The sequence below is a fragment of the Podarcis vaucheri genome, assembly GCF_965113315.1.
Source record: "Podarcis vaucheri genome assembly, chromosome: Z".
Taxonomy (NCBI): Eukaryota; Metazoa; Chordata; class Lepidosauria; order Squamata; family Lacertidae; genus Podarcis; species Podarcis vaucheri.
In genome coordinates this window covers 50185020-50210894 of record NC_138758.1, presented here as the reverse complement: position 1 = coordinate 50210894, position 25875 = coordinate 50185020, and the positions used below count along the sequence as shown (strand labels likewise).

Genomic DNA, 25875 nt, shown 5'->3' with positions numbered 1-25875 from the left:
CATGTAATATTAGATATAGTAATTTGCTTGCAGAAAACACACGTGGCTAAAAGACATAGGAGAATTCTGATAAATAAGAGGATTGGAATGGAATTTGTAACTTCAGATAAAACTAAAAAACGAGGAGTGCTTTTATATATTAGACCAAAATTATTATTTAAAGATGAGCAAGGAATGGTAGTAGCCGTGAAAACCATAATGCATGGTGAAAAGATTGTAATAGATGGAATTTATGCCCCTAAGGGAAAAAATATAAGGAATGTTGTTGATATTAATTGAATACTTGGAAGTAAGAAATGAAAAACAGGCAACCGTGATGTTCATTCACGCTGAAAAAGCATTTGATAATGTTTCATGGGACTTTACGCAGAAAGTCCTGGAGGAAATGAATGTTGGAGAGCTATTTAAAAGAAGAATAGAAGCTATTTATTCTGAACAGTAAGCAAGATTAATAATTAACAATACTCTTGCAGAAGAATGCAAAATAATGAAAGGGATTAGACAGGGGTGTCCCGTTACCATTATTGTTTATTCTAGTATTTGAAGTACTGGTGAGAAATATACGGACAGATGAGACCATTAGAGGAATAACAGTAGGTAAGAAGTCATGTAAGTTGAAAGCATTTGCTGATGACTTGGTGATCATGGTGGAAGACCCTATAAATTCAATATTGAAAGTGTTAGAAAAAATACAGGAATTTGGACAAGTATCAGGTTTTAAACTGAATAAAAACCAAACCAAACTCTTAGTTAAAGATGTCTCAGAGCAAGATAAAAAAGAGATACCAGAGACTGAAATAAATGTATATAAAAAATTGAAATAACTGGGGGTATGGTTAACAGCAAAAAATATAAATTTATTTAAAGACAATTATGAAAAAATATGGAAAGAAATTAAAAGGAATTTAGAGAAGAATGAATGTGTCTTTACTGGGAAGGGTTTCAGTAATTAAGATGAACGTATTGCCAAAAATGATGTTTTTATTTCAATGTGTTGTTGGAATGGGAAACTAAGGATGAGGAGGTTAAACGTGTTTTGATAAAGTGGGCAAAGGATGTGGGACATAATATTTAAATGACTGATTGGGAAAGATTATGGAAGAATGACATGAAATTTACAGCCTGTATTTTACTTAAAGAAAATGATATGGAAATGTTATATAGATGGCACCTAACAATGGTTAAACTGGCAAAAAATGTATAAAACAAGAGATAATAAGTGTTGGAAATGTAAAGCAGCGGAGGGCACATTTTACCATGTGGTGGCAATGTAAGGTTATAAAGAAATTTTGGGAAATGATATATAATGAATTGAAAAAAAATGTTCAAAATAACATTCGTTAAAAAACCAGAAGCCTTTTTATTAGGCATCGCAGGACTGGACTTACCGAAAAAATACAAGAATTTGTTTATGTATGCAAAAACGGCCGCTCGGATATTATTAGCACAACGCTGGAAAGAAGAGGAAGTCCCCACTAAAGAAGACTGGCAAACTAAGTTAATGGAATACGCGAAAATGGCTAAATTAACCAGGAGAATTAGAAACCAAGAAGACAATAAATTTTAAAAGGAATGGGGAATGTTTATTGCATATATACAAAAGCAGGGGATACAAGTTAATACATTAGCAGGATTTTGAAAAATGCTTGTAATATAAGGTATAACACTGGAACGTAAAATGAGGTAAAGAATTTATGGATGTGCATGAACAATATAGAACAAGGGAACCGGGGGGTGGGATGGAGGGAAGTCAGGGGATTCTAGTACCCCCATGTTTTGGATCAATGTGGATTGTGTATAGTATAGTTGTTTTAATTTTTGGATGTACAGTATTTCTTTTTCATGGGATGTTTAGTTGTTGTAAAATTAATAAAAATATTATTAAAAAATTTAAAATAGCCCAACCCTCTGTAACGCAGGAATCACTGCTAAAGAACCGGCGGCAGGTGGCCATCTGAACTCTGCTTAAAAACCTCCAGTGAAGGAGAGCCCTCTACCTTCTGAGGATGTCTCTTCTACTGCTGAAAAGCTCTTACTCTTCTTCCCAATGCTTAATCAGAATCTTCTTTCTTGTCTTGAATCTACTGGTCTGGATCCTACCCTCTGGAGCAGCAAAAAACAAGCTTGCTCCACCTGCCATCTGACAGCCCTTCAGGTATTTGAAGATGGCTACTGTCTCTCCTATCAGTCTTCTCTTCTCTAAACATCCTCAACTCCCTCAACCTTTCCTCACAAGGCTTGGTTTCCAGACCCTTAATCACCCTGGTCGTCGTCCTCTCCACACCTTCCAGCTTGTGAACATCCTTCTTAAACTGTGGTGTCCAGAACTGGGAACAGGACTCCAGGTGTGGTCTGACCAAGGCAGAAGAGAGCGGTGCTATTACTTTCCATGATTTGGACCCTAGACTTCTGTTGATGCAGCCTAGAATAGCATTAGCATTTTTTGCTGCTGCATCACAGTTTGGACTCATGTTAAGCTTGTGGTCCACCAAGACCCCTAGACGATTTTCACATGTACTGCTAGCAAGTCAGGTGTTGCCCATCCTATATTTGTCCATCTGGTTCTTCCTGCCCATGTGCAGGACCTTATTTCTGTCCCTATTGCAACTCACCTCTTTGGTGTGGTTCCTTAAGACTATTCTTAATTATCTGCAAAGCATCGAGGCTCCCTGGATCCTGGCCCCAAACCAGAAAGCTTCTGTTGATGAAACCCAGAGAGGTACTGACACTCCCCATACCTACCTAAGGCATCTTGCAAGTACTTCTGCCCCACCAGCTTCAGGTACTCCTCGATCGCTTTCGTGGCAAGGGTGTTCTCTCGGAAAATAAGGTGCTCATTTTCGCCACATCGGTCCACCTCGGACATCATGAGGTCCGTCAAGAAATCCTGGAGGAGAGGGAAAGAAAGGTGGGTGGTAAGTTAGGTGAGCAGCATCTGCAGAGAAGGAGATCTAAGGATAATGTCCCCCAAAATTCACACCCTGCTCCACTCCCTGCCTGAATTAACAAGCTCTTTCTTTACACAGAAAACTTTCAGAAACACGAAATATCCTCACATTTCTGACTGAGTTCTGCACAGGCTTCTTGCTGGGAGGGAAACCAGTTCTAGAGCAGTAACTCATTCTGAAGCTCAACGGGCAGCTCTTCAACTCTGCAGGTGCTATTTGAACGATCCAACAACACAGAAACTCAGTAGAGTTACCCAGCAGAGTCAGGCTGGAAGACAGCAAGGCAAGTGCAGAAACTCATTCACAGATGCAGCAGGCAGCCTCCCCATGTAGATATGTGCTTTGGGTTCACAGCTGAACACAAATCATTCACTTTGGGCATTTCTGCTTGGTGGCTTTGCTACTTGATGCAAGATCAGGCAGGAGATAGACACAGAGAAACATGTCACAATAGCTGCCTCAGGTTCCCCTTTCCTGGTTTGAGGGGCTCTCAGACAACAACAACAACAACAATGACACAACAATAACAACAATAATACAGTGGTACCTCTGGTTGCGAACAGGATCTGTTCCAGAGCCCCGTTCGCAACCTGAAAGGAATGCAACCCGCATCTGCACACGCGCGGGTCACGATTCGCCACTTCTGCGCATGACGTTATTTTGCGCGTCTGCAAATGCGCGAGTAGCAAAACCCGGAAGTAACCCTTTCCGGTACTTCCGGGTCACCGTGGGACGCAACCTAAGAAAACGTATCATGAAGCAAACGTAAAAAGAGGTATGACTGTATAATAATTTATTATTTAGACCCCGCCCATCTGGCTGGGCTTCCCCAGCCACTCTGGGCGGCTTCCAACAAAATATTAAAATACAGTAATGCATCAGAATTAAAAGCTTCCCTAAACAGGGGAAGTCCAACATCCTCCTCTCACAGGGGCCAAGCACACACCTCAATGGGATGCCCACAAGCAGGCCCCAATCACAAGGAAGTGTACGTGCAAGGAAGTGATCTCTTTGGTTCTCCATTAGGGATGTTTGCTCAGAGAGGCCTGTAAGGTTTTCCAGGTGTGTCTGCACAATGCAGAGAAACCCAGCAAGAGCTTATTTTTTTTAATGACCTCAGAAATTCACTTCCTTCGCCCTCAAGCAGACATTATGTTGATTCAGAGGAGGACGCGCCTACAGCAACGGGATTTCGGCCGTGCTGCATCCCCCACCCCAACCAGCCCTGTCCTCCCTCCCAGCCAAAAACTTCCAAGTGACAAGACCGGCCAAATCCCGAGTTTGAGGAGATGCTGTAAAACTCCATGTTCCCAAGGTAATTAGTATGTTTGGGAAGTGACAGGGGCAGTTCGTGAGGGAGAGCCAAGGTGAGGCTCCCCTAACTGAGAATCAGCACCTTCCGTCAGGCTGAGCTGAGGATCAGAATTGAAATGTACACTGGAATTGGGGAGGTGGCCAGGCAGAGAGAAACCAGGTGAAGGTGCGCCAGAGACCATGGCAGAAGGGCCTGGAGCAAGAGAGAGGTTAGGCAGAGTCAGGCCATGCGTTTCTCAAGAAGCTGAGAAACAGCTGGGTCAAAGCTTCTCTTTCCAAAGGGGATCTGAACTCCCTTGACCAGCAGCGTAACTTCAAAGCTTAGTGAGCCAAGAAAGAGAAGCTCTGCTACTTTATGGGGAGCAGGGAGAGATTAACGCTCCCCAAACTGGACTTTACCACCTCCCTGTGCTAGGAAGAGATGCATGCGATGCAATTTACAAACTTGCTTGCTTCTCTTTTGGCTTTCTTGTTTCCCAGGGTGTCATAGAATCATAGAATCATAGAATCATAGAGTTGGAAGAGACCACAAGGGCCATCGAGTCCAACCCCCTGCCAAGCAGGAAACACCATCAGAGCACTCCTGACATATGGTTGTCAAGCCTCTGCTTAAAGACCTCCAAAGTAGGAGACTCCACCACACTCCTTGGCAGCAAATTCCACTGTCGAACAGCTCTTACTGTCAGGAAGTTCTTCCTAATGTTTAGGTGGAATCTTCTTTCTTGTAGTTTGGATCCATTGCTCCGTGTCCGCTTCTCTGGAGCAGCAGAAAACAACCTTTCTCCCTCCTCCATGTGACATCCTTTTATATATTTGAACATGGCTATCATATCACCCCTTAACCTCCTCTTCTCCAGGCTAAACATGCCCAGCTCCCTTAGCCGTTCCTCATAAGGCATCGTTTCCAGGCCTTTGACCATTTTGGTTGCCCTCCTCTGGACACGTTCCAGTTTGTCAGTGTCCTTCTTGAACTGTGGTGCCCAGAACTGGACAAGTACTCCAGGTGAGGTCTGACCAGAGCAGAATACAGTGGCACTATTACTTCCCTTGATCTAGATGCTATACTCCTATTGATGCAGCCCAGAATTGCATTGGCTTTTTTAGCTGCCGCGTCACACTGTTGGCTCATGTCAAGTTTGTGGTCAACCAAGACTCCTAGATCCTTTTCACATGTACTGCTCTCAAGCCAGGTGTCCTCCATCTTGTATTTGTGCCTCTCATTTTTTTTGCCCAAGTGCAATACTTTACATTTCTCCCTGTTAAAATTCATCTTGTTTGTTTTTGCCCAGTTCTCTAATCTGTCAAGGTCGTTTTGAAGTGTGATCCTTTCCTCTGGGGTGTTAGCCACCCCTCCCAATTTGGTGTCATCTGCAAATTTGATCAAGATGCCCTTGAGTCCATCATCCAAGTCGTTGATAAAGATGTTGAATAAGACCGGGCCCAAGACAGAACCCCGTGGCACCCCACTAGTCACTCTTCTCCAGGATGAAGAGGAACCATTGATGAGCACCCTTTGGGTTCGGTCAGCCAGCCAGTTACAAATCCACTGAGTGGTAGCATAGTCAAGACCGCATTTTACCAGCTTCTTTACAAGAATATCATGGGGCACCTTGTCAAATGCCTTGCTGAAATCAAGGTAGGCTACATCCACTGCGTTCCCTTCATCTACCAGGCTTGTAATTCTATCAAAAAACGAGATCAGGTTAGTCTGACATGACTTATTTTTCAGAAATCCATGCTGACTATTGGTGATCACAGCATTCCTTTCTAGGTGCTCACAAACTGTTTGCTTAATGATCTGCTCCAGAATCTTCCCTGGTATTGATGTCAGACTGACTGGGCGGTAATTATTTGGGTCCTCTCTTTTCCCCTTTTTGAAAATAGGGACAACATTTGCCCTCCTCCAGTCTGCCGGGACTTCGCCTGTTCTCCAGGAATTCTCAAAGATGACTGCCAGTGGTTCTGAGATCACACCTGCCAGTTCTTTTAATACTCTTGGATGCAGTTCATCTGGCCCTGGAGACTTGAATACATCTAAACTAGCCAAGTATTCTTGTACTATCTCCTTAGTTATTCTGGGCTGTGTTTCCTCTGCTGAATCATTTGCTCCAAATTCTTCAGGTCGGGCATTGTTTTCTTTATCGGAGAAGACTGAGGCAAAGAAGGCATTGAGGAGTTCAGCCCTTTCTGTGTCCCCTGTTTGCATTTCACCATCTTCTCCTCTTCTTCACTGTTTCTTTGTTCTTCCTTTTGCTACGAACATACCCATAGAAGCCTTTTTTGTTGCTTTTAACCTCTCTAGCAAGCCTGAGTTCATTCTGTGCTTTAGCTTTTCTGACTTTGTGTCTACACGTGCTGGCTATTTGTTTGAATTCCTCTTTGGTGGTTTCCCCCATTTTCCATTTTTTGTACACATCCTTTTTTAATCTTAACTCAGTTAAAAGTTCTTTAGATAGCCACCCTGGCTTCTTTAGGCACCTTCCATGTTTCCGTCTCACTGGTATTGCCTGACGTTGTGCTTTTAGTATCTCCCTCTTAACAAACTCCCAGCCATCATGAACTCCCTTTCCTTTTAGTATTACTGTCCATGGGATCTCACCCAGCACTTCCCTAAGTTTTATGAAGTCGGCTTTCTTAAAGTCAAGAAATTGAGTCCTAGTATGCTTGGCTGCTCCTTTCCGCTGTATAGTAAACTTCAGAAGAGCATGATCACTCGTGCCTAATGATCCTTCCACTTCTACCCCACTAACCAGGTCATCAACATTGGTTAGGACCAGATCTAAAATGGCTGTTCCTCTTGTTGCTTCTCCCACTTTCTGGACAATGAAGTTGTCTGCAAGGCCAGTGAGGAATCTGTTTGACCTTATGCTCTTGGCTGAGTTTGACATCCAACAAATATCCGGGTAATTGAAGTCCCCCATTACTACTATCTCCCTTCCTTTTGCATGCTTGGCCATCTGTTCCAGGAAGGCATCATCTATGTCCTCCGTTTGGCTTGGGGATCTATAGTAAACTCCCACAATGAGGTCCCTGTTATTCTTCTCTCCCTTAATTTTGACCCAAATGCTCTCACTTTGGCTTTGAGGTTCTAAATCTTGGATCTCTTCACAGGTATACACATCCCTGACATATAACGCCACTCTTCCTCCTTTCTTGTCTGGTCTGTTTCTCTGAAATAGATTGTATCCCCCCATTATTACATTCCAATCGTGGGACTTATCCCACCAGGTTTCAGTGATGCCTATTATGTCATATTTAGTTTGCTGTACCAAGAGCTCAAGCTCATCTTGTTTATTTCCCATGCTTTGCGCATTAGTGTACAGACATTGAAGTCCATTAATCATTCCCCCGTGTCTCTTATTTAAGGATTTTTTCCTCCCACCACTAGGTCTGCGTGCTGTTTGCTCCATTTGGTCTATGACATTTGGATGATCATCTTCATCAATCGATAGGCTCCTACCTTCAGGAGCACTGTCTCCCTCCCCCACATTAGTCAGTGTCTTTCCAACTTGCCTTGCAAAGCTAAACCCGTCTCCAAAGTTTGCATTAAGGTTTCAAATCCAGCCAAACTGAAAGCTTTCCCTTCCCTCACAGAAGCCGAATGGGAAACATTCTGACGGTTTTGTTCCCTGAGCTGCTAGGAAAGTTTGAGGAATATTCCGCTCCATTTTGGGCCAATGTCCATGGCGTTGATCACCCCTTGTGCAATGCAGCTTATTGATTGTTAAACCTTGTTAAACCTTTGAGCATTTCTCAAAGGCCAATATGGGGAATTAATACCCAAATACGAGTACTAAGAGCCAATTTGCGAGGAAGAGACAGATCCTTTGGAGGAATCCCCACTGCATTCCATTCGAAGTGTACCTCCCCCCGGTTTATTTCATTTTACTTTCCTACAGTTTATTGGCAGCCCATTTGCTGACATTTTCTGGTCGATTTGCAGGGATGATAAACAAATACAACTGCAATAAAACCATAACAATTGGGGTGGTGGAACCAAACCAGCACACGAGGTCTGCAGGACCAAAGATGGAATTGGCTATCCACAGTGCTGACTGGCTCCGTCTTTCCATGCTGTCGCAGAGAAGTCTACCCTGCCCCCCCCCAAAAGAAGATAGTCATCGAGGCAACAAATGAATTGATTAAAAGCAAGGACATTCAGGCAACACGCTTAAAATAATTATTTGACAGCTGAGCAAAATCATAGACTTGTAGAGCTGGAAGTTAACCTCGACCGCCCTCTAGCCCAACCCCTTGGCAATGCGGGAATTGCAGCTGGAGAACCCCTGACAGAGGACCGATCAACAACCTCTATTTAAGAAAATCCAAGGAATAATAATAATAATAATAATAATAATAATAATAATAATAATAACAACAACAACAACAACTTTTTATTTAGACCCCGCCCTTCCCGGTTCAGAAAACTGGGCTCAGGGTGGCTAACAACAAATTTAAAACACTTAATTGTACAAGCAGCATAAAATACAGTATAAAAACATGAATAACAATAAAATTCAAAGTTCAGAAATCAATTTTGGGGAAGTCCATTGAATAAGCATTAGATAGTCACCAGGGCTAACTGGCTGAATTGGTCCTACTTGGGCCAGCAAGAAGGCCAGGGTAGAATTAGCTGTGGGGTCTCAGAGCAGGTGATCTTCATAAAAGGGGAGGGGGAGGGAAGAGAAGGGAAGGGAAATAAAAGATCAGGCTGAATTCAAATTAAAAGCCAGGCGGAATAGCTCTGTCTTACAGGCCCGACGGAAGGAGGTTAAATCCTGAAGGGCCCTGGTCTCATGGGACAGATCATTCCACCAGGTTGGAGCCATCACTGAGAAGGCCCTGGCCCTGGTGGAGGATAGTCTGACTTCCTTAGGGCCTGGGACCTCTAAACTATGGTTATCCATGGACCTTAAGGTCCTCTGTGGGGCAGAGCAGGAGAGGCGGTCCCGTAAATACGAGGGCCTTAAGAAAGGAGAGCCCACTACCTTGTGACTGAGTCCATCCCACTGTCCAACAAGAATTCCTTTTAGGGGAAAAAAAAATTAAAATGGAAGATTGGCAGAGAAACTGAGGGAAGTCAAAAAAAGAAGAATGTGTGATAAATTCTGATATGGTTGTATAAATTTGTATTTGAAAATGAATAAAAAATATTATATTAAAAAAAACAGAATTCCTTTTAGGGAAGAGGTCTGTGGGAGTGGGCAGGCTGTGCATTGAGCAGAGGGCTGGGCTGGATGAGACTTTGCTGACCTACCCCCTCCAGATGTTGTTGCGACGGCAACTCCCATCATCCCTAGCCAGCACGAAGGCAGAGGCTGAACTAGACCATTTGTGGGGTCCCTGCCAACTCAACACATGATTATATAGTGGCTGAGACAGTGCTTGAATGCCTATCTACCCCTTTAGCTGGTGCCCTCCTGATGTTTTGGACTGTAACTCTCACTAGCTCCAGCCAGGATGGGCAAACAAGGAAGGGCAAACATCTGAACCCCAACTCCCACCATCAGCAACCCTTGGGCCATGCTGGCTGGGACTGATGGAAGACTAGCAGTATCTGAATGTTCCCCATTCCTGCCCGTGAAGATAGCATCTTAAATAATGTTCCATGCCACTCCAGTCTCTGAGCGGTGAGAGAATCCAGGGGTTGCCTTTGTTGCAGCTCTTGCAATGGAGCCCATCCTTTTGGGATGCGGATGAGGACACTGCAGTGGCCAGCCAAGGCCATCATCTTACAAAGAAACTTGTCTGGCTACTTCGGCAGTAGGACCCTCTCTTTGATTCTAACCCTCCCTGGGTACAGGACCCCAAGAATCGGAAGGGACTCATGGCATCATCCAGATTGACCCCATAATAATAATAAATTTTATTTATATCCCGCCCTCCCCAGCCGAAGCCGGGCTCAGGGCGGCTAACAACAATAAAACAGTACAAAAGTACTGTCCTAAGTATAAGCCCAATGAAGGTAAATATAATAAGCCTAACTGACAAGAGAGCGATGTCAGAGAGCAATGTTGCAGCAAAATTATATTCCAAAGCAAAGAACTGATCTGCCTCTGTCTGTGCATCCTCCCCCTGCAGAAAGCAGTTTCTGGGCTACACGTGGATCGTGCCCATAGGCCTGGTGTCCTGCGTACCTTCCTTCTCTTCACCCCACACCCCACCATGAATAGCAATGCAGGGGTAGGTAAGACGAGAAGAGTGACTGGAGCCTTCCTAAACTCAACTGCAATCCTCAGAGGCTTGGGAAGATTTGCAAAGTTAGCAGATTTTATTAGTAGCTCGGCTATTAGTGACGGAATGGGTTATTAGCACTTAAAGCGGTGGAACGTTCTTGCCTGCCTTGGCTGCGGCAGCTGCAAGGCTCTGTCTCTCAGCTCAGAAAAGATTAGCAGATTCCTGATGGTGGCAGGAAAGGTGACCTCGCTCCACCCCCCCGCCACTCCCCATCTTCCCAGTCCTTTATTAACCCCAGTTCAGCAAAGCTCAGCAACGCAGAAATGGTTTGTTTACAACAATCCTGGACGTGTGGGCTGGCGCACACCAGCAGCCTGCAAAACGAACCCTCCTATGCGCACAGAGGAGACAATGACCTTAATGGATTAGAGAATTGGGCCAAAACTAACAAAATGAATTTCAGCAGGGAGAAACAGTAAGATGTAAGATTCTGCACTTAGGCAGGGATAGCCAGATGCATGAATAAAAGGGTGGGGGGGGGCACCTTGCTTGACAGCAGTCCCTGTGGAAAGGATCGGGGGGGGGGTGTTGTAGACCACAGGCTTAATATGAGTCAGCAGTGTGATGCAGCAGCAAAAAGAAGCTAATACTATTCTAGGCAGCATCAACAGAAGGAAAGTAATAGTCCTGCTCTATTCTGCCTTGGTCAGATCAGACCTGGAGTCCTGTGTCCAGTTCTGGGCACCGCAGTCTAAGAAGGATATTGACAAGCTGGAATATGTGCAGAGGAGGGAGGCCAGAATGATCCAGCATCTGGAAACCAAGCCTGATGAATTGGGTATGTCTAGCCCGGAGACAGCATCTTAAAAAGCAGAGACATCACCTTGCCAACAAAGGTCCGTATAATTAAAGCTATGGTTTTCCCAGTAGTGATGTATGGAAGTGAGAGCTGGACCGTAAAGAAGGCTGATTGCCGAAGAATTGATGCTTTTGAATTATGGTGCTGGAGGAGACTCTTGAGAGTCCCATGGACTGCAAGAAGATCAAACCTCTCCATTCTGAAGGAAATCAGCCCTGAGTGCTCACTGGAAGGACAGATCCTGAAGCTGAGGCTCCAAGACTTTGGCCACCTCATGAGAAGAGAAGACTCACTGGAAAAGACCCTGATGTTGGGAAAGATGGAGGGCACAAGGAGAAGGGGATGACAGAGGACGAGATGGTTGGACAGTGTTCTCGAAGCTGTGAACATGAGTTTGACCAAACTGCGGGAGGCAGTGGAAGACAGGAGTGCCTGGCGTGCTCTGGTCCAGAGGGTCATGAAGAGGCGGACACGACTAAACAACAAAAGCCTGGATACGTTAGCTTTCTGAGGGCAGCAGCTGTTCGACAGAGGATCAGACTCCCTTAGAAGGCAGACTCTCCTTCATGGGTGGTTTGAAGTAGATATAATAATATAAATTTATTATTTATACCCCACCCATCAGGCTGGGTTTCCCCAGCCACTCTGGGGGGCTCCCAACAGAATATGAAAAACCTGACAAAACATCAAACACTAAAAACTTCCCTAAACTGGGCTGCCTTCAGATGTCTTCTGAAAGTCAGATTGTTTTTTATTTCCTTCACATCTGAAGGGAGGGCGTTCCACAGGGCGGGCGCCACCACCGAGAAGGCCCTCTGCTTGGTTCCCTGTAACCTCACTTCTTGCAGTGAGGGAACCGCCAGAAGGTCCTCAGCACTGGACCTCAGTGTCCAGGCAGAATGATGGGGTGGAGACACTCCTTCATGGCTGTTGGGGTGTCTTCCAACTCTACAATTCTATTATTAAAAGGCAACATGAGAGTCATATTCAAATATCTGAAGCCCTGTCACACAGAGGATGGAGTAGATTTGTTTTCTGTTACTTGAATCGCAAGAATGGGCCTTTTCAGTGATGGCTCCCCCACTTATGGAATACTCTCCCCAGGAAGGCACACCCGGCTCCATCACTGACCACTCTTATGCACCACAAAATCACACGTTTCTTTCCAGGCAGGCTTTAAATATCAACCTTCTTTAGTGGGCAAGGTGTATTACGACAGCTTTTTATGTACAGTGGATGCTCAAGTTGTGAACGTGATCTGTGCAGGATTCACGTTCGCAACCCGCAGCAGCGTGTCTGCACACGTGTGGGTTGCGATTCGGCGTTTCTGTGCATGCACAAAGTGCAATTTAGCACTTCTGCGCATGCGCGACCGCCGAAACCCGGAAAAATGCAACCTGAAGCATCTGTTACCTGAGATATGACTGTATCTGGATGTTTATAGCTTTTGTTCTGCTTTAGTTTTAATTTCTGTATTATATTGTAAGTCACTTTGTGTCTCCTTTTTCTTTTAAAAAAGCAACTAGTAAGAGGAAGAAATAATAAAACAGCATCACAAAAGGATTTTGACGAACCCTTAGGAAGAATTTAGCAATGATTAGACGCTGGAAGGGAATGCCAGAGATGGTGGTGGAGTTTTTAGGCACAAGTGGGATTGAATCATAGAACTGTAGAGCTGGAGGGGAACCTGAGGTCATCTAGTCCAACCCCCTGCAATGCAGGAATCTCAACATGTGATCCCTTACCCAATTTGAAAGCATATTGCATGGTCACCTCACTCAGGGGCTCCCTTCTAATCCCAGGGTTCTGCTGGGTGACCCCTGCAGCTAAGATGTGATGGACTATGCAGAATTGGATAAATTAACAGGAAGGATTCGAAACCTGCGGGACCAGAGATTCTTAGAAGACTGGAGCAAATATACAATTTATTTGAAAAGTAATAGTAATGAACAGATTACGCTAGTAGGACTGCAAGAAGTCCTGTAAGGAGGACTATATGAAATATTTCAAGAAAGACTATGATGAGAATTATTCGTTGGTGATAATTAAGAGCAGAAAATCACCAGAGGTGTTGACAGAAGTCTAAAACAATGTATAAGATAAGAAGTTATGTTATGTGACTGTTGGAAATGATATGTTAAAAAACCTAACTATACATAAGATAAAGGTAAAGGGACCCCTGAACACTAGGTCCAGTCGCGGACGACTCTGGGGTTGTGGCGCTCATCTCGCTTTATTGGCCGAGGGAGCTGGCGTACAGCTTCCGGGTCATGTGGCCAGCATGACTAAGCCGCTTCTGGCGAACCAGAGCAGCGCACGGAAATGCGGTTTACCTTCCCGCCAAAGCGGTACCTATTTATCTACTTGCACTTTGATGTGCTTTCGAACTGCTAAGTTGGCAGGAGCTGGGACTGAGCAACTGGAGCTCACCCCGTCGCGGGGATTCGAACCGCGACCTTCTGATCGGCAAGTCTTGGGCTCTGTGGTTTAACCCACAGCGCCACCCGCGTCCCTAACTATACATATACATATATAATATATATAACAGTTAAGATGTGCAGCAGTTAACACATGTCAGACTATTACCAGGGAGAGACCAGGGTTTAAATCCCCACTCAGACACGTGAAGTTCAGTGGGTGGTGAGCTTGGGTGCCAGCCATTGTCTCTCAGCCTAACCTCCCTCACAGGGTGGTTGAGGGGATTTAAATGAGGAGAACCATGTTTGCCACCTTGACCTCCTTGGTGAAAAAAGGTGGGCAATAAATGCAATAAATTTATAAAGGTGGGATATAAATGCAGTGAAAATGAGAAGCAGGCGAAGCAGCCCCTTCTGCCCCAGTGACAAGTGACCAGCAAGCAGATTGACTGTGAAGTAATAAGGTCTCTTCTCATAAGCAATCCTGATTAATGAGATTGACCTATCCTTAAGAGGCTTTCACTGATAAAGGTAATATGATTAATGTGTAATTCAAAGATCGTTCCAAAGCCCTGTGGGAGAGGAGGAGCACACTGTCTCTGCGGACATGGGTGGGGGGTCATTACTGGCTGAAATGGGTTGCAAGCTAATCTGCAGATATGCCCCAATCGCTCCCCCCCCCCGCTCCCGGGATTGATGTAAATAAAATACTTGGTGTAACTCCTTGCAGACAGAACCACTTGCCCGGAGGAGGGCAGAGCTCATTTGTGTGTGCAAACTGATTAAAGTCATAACTAGCTGGACTAACTGCTGTTGTAAAAAACAAAAAAAAAAAAAACCAGATAGTTTGTCTCTTTGGGTGGATAGGGAAGGAAGTGGCAGCAGTGATGGTGGTTGTTGTTGTTTAGCCATTTAGTCGTGTCCAACTCTTCGTGACCCCATGGACCACAGCACGCCAGGCACTCCTGTCTTCCACTGTAAGACCACGAGGCAGCAGCCATGGGCATGTAGCTCAGCAAATCCATGGACAGGCTGCTACGTGGACAACACTCTGGGGTGGAGGATTGGTGGGCTTCCTTGCGATGTGGAGGCTGTGTGAGAGAGCCACTGTGGTGTAGCATTTAGCATCAAACAAGGACCTCAGAGAGATCTAGGTTCAAATCCCCTCTGGGCCATAAACAAAGATCACTGAGTGACCTTGGCACAGTTGCTGCCTTTCAGCTTAACCAACCCCACAGGGTTGCAGTGGGGATTAAATGGGGAGAACTATTTAAGCCACCTTGAGCTCCTTGGAGGAAGGGCAGCCTTTTCCCATCTCCTCCGTATTAAGCAGTCGGTCCCTTACCTTTCCCACCCCGACCTGGCCACAGTGATCCATGCGGCGGTCATCTCCAGGCTTGACTACTGTAATTCGCTCTACGCGGGGCTGCCCTTGAAGCTGTCCCAGAAACTCCAGCGGGTGCAGAATGCTGCAGTGAGGCTCCTCACGGGGTCTCTGCCATGGGAGCATATTCACCCAGTGCTTTTCAAGCTGCACTGGCTCCCGGTGGAGTACAGGGTCAGGTTCAAGGTGCTGCTTTTGACCTTGAAAGCCCTTCATGGCCTAGGACCCTCGTACCTATGGGACCGCCTCTCCCAGTATGCCCCACGGAGAGCCTCAAGGCCCATAAATATCAACACCATAGTGGTCCTGGGCCCTAAGGAAGTTAGATTGGTATCAACTAGGGCCAGGGCCTTTTCAGTACTGGCCCCGACTTGGTGGAATGCTCTGTCACAAGAGACTAGGGCCCTGCGGGACTTGACATCTTTCCACAGGGCCTGCAAGACGGAGCTGTTCCACCTGGCCTTTGGGCTGGACTAAGCCCTCCTCTCTCTCTCTCTCTCGCTCTCTTTTTTTTTTTTTTGGATGGAACCCCTCATATAGGTTTTTGTATATAATTTTTCCCTCAGTTCTTTTTGCTGGCCCTTGCAGGACCAGAATGGATATCTGGCCCTGGTGAATATTTGACATTTTCTCCCCTTATGGCTTTGATCTATAGGCTACCACTAAAACGAGGCTGCATTTTAAGCTGTATTCTAACTTATATTTCAATCAACTGTTTTTTTGGTGTGTTTTTTAAAAAAAATGTTTTTACTGTACAGTGGTACCTCGGGTTACAGATGCTTCAGGTTACAGACTCCACTAACCCAGAAATAGTACCTCGGGTTAAGAACTTTACCTCAGGATGAGGAGGCGCGGCGGCTGCAGGAGGCCCCATTAGCTAAAGTGGTACCTCAGGTTAAGAACGGTTTCAGGTTAAGAACGGACATAAAAAAACATAGGTGCGTTTTAAAAGATACTTCATCACCAGGAATACAGGCGGGAGAGATACCCTTAGTGCAACACTCACCCTCAAAAGCCCTAAGCGGAAAAGTTAGTGCCCCAGAGGAAATGGGGCAAGAGAACCCAAAGAACAATAAAGAACAAGAGTCCTTGCCTACAGACTCACAAAGTGAGAAGAGACAGACACAAGTGGAAAGGGAGGGGAGGGAAAATGGTTTGTAAGCAGCCACTTGTGTGGTGGCCTGGGGCGAACAAATCTTGCCCCCAAGCGACCAGAAGGGAGCCTTCTTAAAACTTGGATCCTTTTAGGCCATAAATTTCTGGGTAGAAAACAGACAGTCCTATGGTCCCCGCCAGTGTGTGCCTTATTTCAGGGGATGCATTTGCAAGGACGGCTGAAGCAACCAGTTGTGAGGTTAACGTATATACAGGCAAAGGAAGGTGCCTTTTACTGAGGCTATTTATGCCTAGATCAGCATTGCTGTGGAATCATAGAATTGTAGAGTTGGAAGGGATCCCAAGGGTCATCTAGTCCAGCCCTCTGCAACGCAGGAATCTTCTGCCCAACGTGGGGTTTGACAGTACATCCCTGAGACTAAGTGACTCATGTCCTACCAGCTGAGCAATGTTGGGCTATGTGCCATCTTTGACCAGCAGGTGTTCTTCCTTTATCTCCATACCTGTCAGCCAACGTGCTCAGTCAGTGCTACCTTGTCTTGACTAGCAGAAGTTCCCCAGGGTCTCAAGCAGCCCCCCTGGCCTGCTCATTTCCCCACAGTCGCCATACCTTGGACCCGTGGCTTCCTGCATGCCAAAGGACCTTGCACTCTTCTACTGAGTTATGGGTCCTCTCTCTGACCCAGCAGAGTCTGTCCAGGGTCTTGGGCAGAGAAAGAAATCATCCCCATCCACGGAGAAGATCTGTCCTGGAGGTTTCAAATCTGGAGGTTTCAAAATTTGAACCCGGGGCCTTCTGCATGCCACAGCAGGTGCCCTGCCACTGAACTCCAAGTGGAAACGGATTTGTCTGAAGGAGAAGGGAGGCTTGGTGGAAGTCCACCCAAACCCATCCCAAATGCATTTAAAAATGTACAGTGGATGCTTGGGTTGCGAACATGATCCATGTGGAATGCATGTTCACAACCCGCAGCATCCGTAACCTGCAGCGGCACATCTGCGCACACGTGGGTTGCGATTCAGTGCAACTGCACATGCGCAAAGCTCAATTTAGCGCTTCTGCGCATGAGCAACCACCAAAACTCAGAAGTAACCCATTCCAGTAGTTCTGGGTTTTGGCGGTCTGCAACCCGAAAAAACGCAACCTGAAGCGTCTGTAACCTGAGGCATGACTGCACATGACTCCTTGCAAATGGGAGTTTTCCCAAGACAGCTTACAACCAAATCTCCTTTTAAAGCCAATGTCTAAAAGAAAGAAGCTTAGATTAAAAGCAGCAGCATAAAACAATTCCTAATCCAGTACTGCAATTTAAAATGGGTAGCAGTTACAACCACCTCTGCAATGCATCGCGTAACCCAGAATGATGCCTTTTCCATTGTGGAAACATACAGGTCCCATAAGCATGGCTTTCTGGAGGTACATCCATAATTGCTTCAGGAATAACTCCTCAGCAGCTTCTTCTGACCACTGGCCATGCTGGCTGGGCTGATGGGAGTTGTAGTCCATCTCAGGGGCTGCAGATGGTCTAAACCACCCATGATCTAATTAGTACCCACTGAAAGGAGGGTTCACAAGGCACCACACCACAGAACAGTGAGAGCTGGTGGTTCCCAAACTTTTTCAGTCCCCACCCCCTTGGTTCCATAAACTTACCCCCAGTGCCCCCTACCCTACAAAAAGCATAATTCAGAATAGTGCTTTGTGCGACCCACAAACGAAAATAGTAATAACAAAATTCAAAACAGTAAACAGTTAATTGCACATTTATTCAAAATCCAACTCAAACTATGTAGTTTAACTAATTCCACAAAACTGATGAACCTGTTCCAGTAATACCAGTTTTCAAAGTGTGATAGTTGTTTATTCCTCTGCCCCCCCAACTACTGTCCCCTTGCCTCTTAACATGCCCCCTAGGTAATCCCACTGCCCACTTTAGGAACCACTGGTGTAAGTGGATGACGGGGGCTAAACAACTGTTGGCAAGACCCCCAATCTCAAGGTGGATCACAGCCTCAGGCGTCCAGCTGCAGCACATGTGGGATTGATGAATGCGCGCGAGAGCCTCTAACCCATCTCCGAGCACGAGGGCGCGAGAGCCTTACCTTGGCCTTCCCTGTGCTCTGCAGGATGTGGACGAGGGCTGAGGCCATCTCCTCCTTGTTCTTCACACTCAGGACTGGCTCCAGAACTGAGCAGAGGACCATGTAGTTGTTGGTGATGTACTCAGCAAACTCCTTGTACATTTCCATGGGGAGGATGCTCATGCTTTGGTAGCGCGACTTGATGCGGATCATGGGGCCCCCAGACTTGCCCTTGCTGGGGTTGGGTGTCACCACCGGGTACCACTTCTCCACAAACTGCCGGCCCGTGACGGAGCCCGCTGGGATGCTGACCAGCCCAATGAAGTTGGTCTTGTCCTTCTTCTTCTTCTTGTCGGTCTCCTTGTACAGGTGGACCGTGATGCCCCTCAGGGATGGAAGGTTGTTGAACTCAAAGTGCTCCCCCCAGAAGACATTGTCCGTTTTCAACTTGCATGTGGTCCGTGCGTAGAGGACCTCGTCCAGGCAGAGTTCGCACAGGTACTTCTTCTTGGCCGGCAAGTCTTTGGCTTCGATAATCCACACCTTGAGCATATTCTCCACCCGCCGGCTGTTGTCCTAGAGAAGAGATGCAATGGGGGGGGGGGACACAGTCAAGAAGAAAGGAAGGATGTGCGGTAAGAGCATAAGGCTCCCAGGACGTTTCCGAGCACAATTCAAAGTGTTGGTGCTGACCTTTAAAGCCCTAAACGGCCTCGGTCTAGTATAGCTGAAGGAGTGTCTCCACCCCCATCGTTCTGCTCAGACAACACTGAGGTCCAGCTCCGAGGGCCTTCTGGTAGTTCCCTCATTGCGAGAAGCAAAGGTACAGGGAACCAGGCAGAGGGCCTTCTCGGTGGTGGCACCCGCCCTGTGGAACGCCCTCCCACCAGATGTCAAAGAGAACAATAACTACCAGACATCTGAAGGCAGCCTTGTTTAGGGAAGCTTTTAATGTCTGATGCATTACTGTATTTTAATATTTTGTTGGAAGCCGCCCAGAGTGGCTGGGGAAGCCCAGCCTGATGGGTGGGGTATAAATAATAAATTATGATTATTATGAGAGCCTGATGGATCAAGCCAAAGGGGCCCCATCTAGTCCAGCACCCTGTTCTCACAGTGGCCCCCAGTGCAAAACCAGGACCCAAGAGCCACACTTTCTCCCTCCTGTGGTTTCTAGCAGCTGGTATTCAGAACCACTGTAGAGGCAGAGCCAAGCTGTGGTGACTGCCAGCCATCCATAGCCCTCTCCCCATCCATTAACCTGTCCAATTCTTTTTTAAAGCCATCCAGGTTGGTGGCCATCACTGCAACTATGGGTTCCATAGTTTAACTATGTGCTGTGTGAAGAAGGACTTTCAGCGTGTGGAGGGTGTGTTGGGTGTGTGCGTGGGGGAAGCAATTACCCGCTGTGAGAATTGGAAGAACGAACGGCTTCATTATTTGCAACGTGCTAGAACAGAAAACCAATCCTTAATTACATTTTTAACTTTTAAGGAAATTACTGGCTCTTGGGAATTTGCATAATAACCCCCGCTTATGCTCGTTTCCCAAATATCACTATGATTTCTTCTCTCGCTGGCACCAATTTGCAAGAAGAAAGGAGGGCTGAGAACCTGTCTCTCGCTCTGTCCTCCCCCCCAAACTACACATGCTTCACTTTCAAAAAAACCTATTTCACCGCTTCCAATTTGGCAGCCAGGAGAGCCTCAAAATTAAAGGGAAAGGTGTGGGGATGGGGGGGGGCGCCCTAAGAGAAAAGAGAACAAATTGTAGACTAAAGAAAACTGTTCTGCAGGTGTTCCCTCCGCTGCGCCGCAATTTCTCCACTGGGCTTGAGCAATGGGATAGTACTGCTGGCTTTTCACATCAGGTACCAGGGACCGCAAATGCATAAAACACAGCCCCAGCCCCCTAGCCCAAAAGGAAAACCCACCCTCTTTAAAAGGGGCAGAGTTTTGAAAGAAAAGACAATGCCTAGAAATGCGTGGGAGGTCATACTTAAGGATTTGCATGAGCAAAAATGGTGGGCAGGTGAGAGGGAGGACCTTCTTGTGGGGCAGAAAGTTGCCTAAGCCTTGGTGCCTTTGACAACATTAATTATCTCAGCCTATGGCCAAGCTGGTTGGGTCTGGTGGGAGTTGGAGCGCAGAACATTCAGGGACAAGGGGATGGTAAAGGCTGGCTCATTGCATACTGAATCCCACAACTCTCCCCCAGGAGAAACTTTATGAAAGTTAAATTTATGCATGATCCACGAACGACACAATTGCCAAAACTCACCTTTTAAAAAAAGAACAAGAGGAAGTAACCTACAGGACCGCCTCTCCTGGTATGTCCTGTGGAGGACCTTAAGGTCCATAAATAACACCACTTTGGAAGTCCCGAGCCCGAAGAAAGTCAGACTGGCCTCAACCAGGGCCAGGGCCTTTTCAGCTCTGGCCCCGGCCTGGTGGAACGCCCTAGTGCAGGAGATCAGGGCCCTGTGGGATTTAACATCTTTCTGCAAGATGGAACTGTTCCGCCTGGCCTTTGGGCTGGACTCAGTCTAAGCCCCCCCTCTCATTTATTTATTTTTTTAATGGAACCCCCTCATATGGGATTTGTATATAAATTTTCCCTCGGCTCTTTTTGCTGGTCCATGTAGGACCAGCATGGATAGTTGGCCCCGGTGAATATTTGACGTTTTCTCCCCTTATGGCTTTGATCTATAGGCTACCACTAAAACAAGGCTGCATTTTAAGCTGCATTTGAAACTGTATTCTAACTTATATTTTAATCAACTGGTTTTTTTGTTTTTGTTTTAATGTTTTTACATGTTCTCTGAGTGGCCAGCCAGACACCTCTTGAGAAGCCTAAGGTCCTGATTACAACAGCAACTCTGCCCACCTGCAATTCCCAGCAACTAACATTCAGGGGCAGACTGCCTGCAACTATGGAAGCACAGCACAGCCATCAACTGAGGTCCAGGGAACCTGAGGCACCGCTTGAACTTGTGTATCACTCATTCACTAAGGTCATCCACAGGAGCGTCATTGTTCGCTCCCCTAGTTGACAAGACTCATTTGACAGCAACAAGAAACAAGAGGTTTATGGTGTCCTTGGCCCAGTCCTGTGGAACTCTCTGCCACTGGAGATTCCGCAGGATTGCCCAATCCTCTTTTAAAGCCAAGCAAGTTGATGGCCACCACTGTGTCCTGAAGTTCCACAGTTTAACTATGTAGTGTGTGAAGCTGCTGCTTAGCTTGTTCGGTACCTTGTTCGGGTGCACAGCACGGCGCAGATTCTCCATCCACTTGTCCCGCTCTGCTGCAGAGCGGCAGGAAAAGCATTTGCTCCCGGACGACGTCGTCACCTGGAAGAGAGGAAAGAAGCGAGAGTTTCTTGCAAGCTGACCCAACCTTAGGAGCCACGTATCTCTGTGATATGTGCCATCCTTGTAAGACCCTGCCCTACATTGTCGTTTTTTAAATTTTTAAAATTTTTTATTAAATGTTACCAAAAAAAAAAGAAATAGAAACAATACATAACCATACATAAAAACGTTTTATCTACATAATTTTCCAGAATGCAAACTAGAAAAGAAGAAAGGCAAAAGATAAAAGAAAGAAACAAGAAAAAAATGAAAAGAAAAAATTCTTTTCATCATCAATTATTCCAGATTCATACTTCAAACATTACAATATTTAAATCCTAGTTACTTCACCACACATCTCTTGGTTATCTAGTTAACTTTTATATCTGTTCTTCAGTCACTTCCTTTCCTTAAATTCTTTCATAGTCCATCTAATCTTTGTATTCTCTGTACTGTATTCTTCACAAGGTTAGTCTAAGCACAACCAAAATTAATTTCGTGTTTGATCCCTGTTTTGTGTAAATATTCTTTTAAGCATTCCCATTGTTTCTGCACCATAGTTTTAGATTTATGCCTTATTATATCCGTCAATTTTGCTAACTCCAGATACTCACATCGTTTACTTAACCATAGTTTACTTAACCTACATTGTCCTATATTGAGAAGTGGATGAGATTAGATGGCCCTGCTAATTATGCCATCACAGCTCAGAACTGCCCTAATGTATCAAAGCACAATCCATAGGGTCCAGCAACGACCAGCCAGGTGCTTCTAGGAAGCTGAGAAGGAAGGAATAAAGGGGACACCTCTCCCTTGTTGTTTGCCTGCAGCATCAGGGGTAGAATGCCTCTGGATGGAGAGGCTCTGCTCTCACAGGGAATGATTAACTCCCCAGTATACTTGTGAGGCTGATCGCCGAAGGCTGATCGCCGAAGAATTGATGCTTTTGAATTCTGGTGCTGGAGGAGACTCTTGAGGGTCCCATGGACTGCAAGAAGAACAGACCTCTCCATTCTGAAGGAAATCAGCCCTGAGTGCTCACTGGAAGGACAGATCCTGAAGCTGAGGCTCCAAGACTTTGGCCACCTCATGAGAAGAGAAGACTCCCTGGAAAAGACCCTGATGCTGGGAAAGATGGAGGGCACAAGGAGAAGAGGACGACAGAGGACGAGCTGGTGGGACAGTGTTCTCGAAGCTACCAGCATGAGTTTGACCAAATTGTGGGAGGCAGTGGAAGACAGGAGTGCCTGGCATGCTCTGGTCCAGGGGGTCACAAAGAGTTGGACATGACTAAATGACTAAACAACAACATACTTGTGATAAGAGAGCTAGATGGACTTTTGGTCAGATGCATCAGAAGGGAGTTGCTGCCCTGGATGTGTATTTTAATGAGCTGAACGAAGTGTGTATGACTTTACCAGTGCTTATCTTACATTTTGCCTGCTATTTTGTTAATGTTGTTAATATCGTTTTATAGATTATTAATGCTGTATTGATTTGTCAACCACACAACACGACTTTTGCTTTCATTCTGACGCTTAGTTTATTTCTTCAGTTGTTGCTTTGTTAACAGTGTTTTATGGCTTGTAATTGCTTCACTGATGATTTGTTAATTATTCCATATGATTTATGCTGCGTTTGTGATGTTCTGTTATGCTCTGCCATGCTACTGTTAGCTATTGTTTGTGAGCCACTTTGGGATTCCTTAGAATGAATAGCGGCACAGGAATTCAGTAAATCAAATCAAATATCAAACCACTGCATGTCCCAGCTTGGGGAAAGGAAGCAGACAGCTGATCAGATGGTTAACAAAGAAGGAGTCAGGGTCTGGGGCCACGACGTAGCAAATCATGAGGCTGGCACAAAAGGAGAGCTGGTGGGAACCTGAGAACAAGACCCCCAAACCCACATGGCCAATGGGTGGCCAGTGAATGAATGAATGAACAAAAGAGCTGTGAGGTGGATTAAGGCTGGGTGAATTAATGTCCGAGGGTCTCGCAGTGATTTCCTAACTGAGGGTTGTGAACGTGGACCTCGCCAGTCCTAGTTGGACACTCCAGCCCAGGTGTGGGGAACCTCAGGCCCAAGAGCCCCAAATGCAGCCTTCCTGATCTGTCTACCTGGAGTTTGGGTCTCCTCGCGAGCCCCTTTGAATGTTTCATGCCTGGCTGGATTGTGTCCATTAAAGCTTCTCTGGATGGAGGACAGAGAGGAGTGACTAGCGGGAAATGGCCTCTATCGCCCCACCCCCTTTTGCCTCTGGCCCCACCTACCCCTGGCAGGTGGCCCCAGGAAGGCTGCCCAGAAATTAATGTGGCCCTCGGGCCTGAAAAACATGGCCCCCACACTGCTCTAACCTCTGCACCATCTTTAAATATCTCAAGGGCTATCACATGGAGCAAGCTTGTTTTCTCCTGCTCTGGAGGGTAGGACTCGAACCCGTGGCTTCAAGTTAAAAGAAAAGAGATTCCGACTAAACATCAGAGAAGAACTTTCTGACAGTAAAGGTTGTACAACAGGGAATGGACTCTCTTGGGAAGTTGTGGACTTGCCTTCATTGGAGGTTTTAAAGCAGTGGGCAGATGGCCATCTGTCATGGGTGGTTTAGCTGTGTTTCCTGCATTGCAGGGGGTTGGAATAGATGACCCCTGGGGTCCCTTCCAATTCTACAATTCTATGATCCATTGATCCATTATGTTTTCAACAATGTCATGACTTTTGTGTGTGTGGTTTTGATCAACGATGCACACACTTTAACTTATACAGTCATACCTTGGGTTACAGACACTCCAGGTTGCACGATTTCGGGTTGCGCACCACGCCAAACCCGGAAGTACCGGAACAGGTTACTTCTGGGTTTTGGCGCTTGCGCATGCGCAGAAGCACTAAACTGCGCTTTGTGCAGAGGCGCCGAATCGCAACCCATGCATGCACAGACACGGTGCTGCGGGCTGCGAACGTACTTCCCGCACGGATCACGTTCGCAAACCAAGCGTCCACTGTACTGGGATTGTGTTTTAGTCAAAAAGGTTTGGAATTTGGTTTATAAGGAAATATGTGGATTGTATCTTGCCCGACAGCGATTCTGTAAGATATTTTTGACGAAGGCAAAGCCATCCTATCATCACAAGAAATGCTCTAACCAGCCAACAGTATACAAAAAAGAAGAAGTGTAGATATCTAGAGGGGAAGCTGCACACACAAAATACATACAGAGATTAAAATAGTGTCTTGCCCAAAAATGCGCCTTTAAGATCACAACTTGATGTGGGGAATGTGGCACTTAAGTCAGGGGGAAAGAAACAGTGGGGGGAGAAACAGAAATATAAATTGATCCCTGCAGGGGTTGGGATAGATGACTCTTGGGTTCCCTTCCAACTCTACAATTCTTTGACTCTTGGGTGTAGAATGGAAAATCTGAAACAGCACCACAGGAGGGGGGGGGACTCTTTCACATGCCCAGGCACCACGTAGATTAAGCACATTATGCAATGGGCGGGGAAGCCCCAATAAAATGTATACTGCAATGAAGCCCAGGCTGTTATGTGTGTTTTATTTATTAATAAAGTTTTTAAAAATACAGGTATTAGTTTGCCAGGCCAAAATTCAATTAGTGCAATGAGGAGGGAGGGAATCATTAGTTTCTCAAATCTAACTCATTTTGCCTCATTATCCTTGTTCCATGGGTGGGTGGCGCTTCCTAGAGAAGGCAAAATTGCACTCTGCAATTTTTGCTTGCCGCCTGAAACGAAAGCAAGGTAGGGAGGAAGTCTGGAAGGTGTTTCTGCTGCGAGACAAGCGCCTTATTGAAATGCAGAGCCCAGCCTCTCTCAAGGACAGCCGTGAGGGTGGCATGGAGAAGCAAGAGGCAGGGAGGCGCTAAGGGCAGTGGTGACATTATGCTTGTGATACCAGGGTGGGGGAGAGCTGTGGCTCAGCAGCGAAAGTACCTGCTGGCATGCAGAAAGAACCCGGTGTAATCCCCAGGTCTGGAAAGGACCCCTGCCTGCGACCCGGGAGACCCAGATAGGCCAAGGGCTTGTCTTGGTGGAAGGCAGGGCTTTTTCAGCCGTAACTCAATGGAACTCAGTTCCGGCACCTCTCAGGTGAGCACCATTGCCATTGTAAGAAAACAAGGGAGGCACTAATGGTGAGTTCCACCACCTCTTTTTCTAGAAAAATAGTACTGGTGGAAGGCAACTTCATGGGGTGCTGCTACATCAGCA

The 25875-nt window shown here is 46.1% G+C and overlaps 1 protein-coding gene across 10 annotated transcripts in view; it reads right to left on the bottom strand.

The window, feature by feature from the left end:
• The window catches only part of DAB2IP (DAB2 interacting protein), a 320886-nt gene that overhangs the window by 47005 nt on the left and 248006 nt on the right, over window positions 1-25875 (bottom strand). For all 10 annotated transcript variants that reach the window (XM_082208814.1, XM_082208812.1, XM_082208815.1 and 7 more), the window contains 3 exons: window positions 21551-21649; window positions 18319-18873; window positions 2743-2887 (listed from right to left, as the gene is read on the bottom strand). In XM_082208814.1, the coding sequence (XP_082064940.1) occupies window positions 2743-2887; window positions 18319-18873; window positions 21551-21649 (799 nt within the window). The remainder of the gene's footprint in view (window positions 1-2742; window positions 2888-18318; window positions 18874-21550; window positions 21650-25875) is intronic.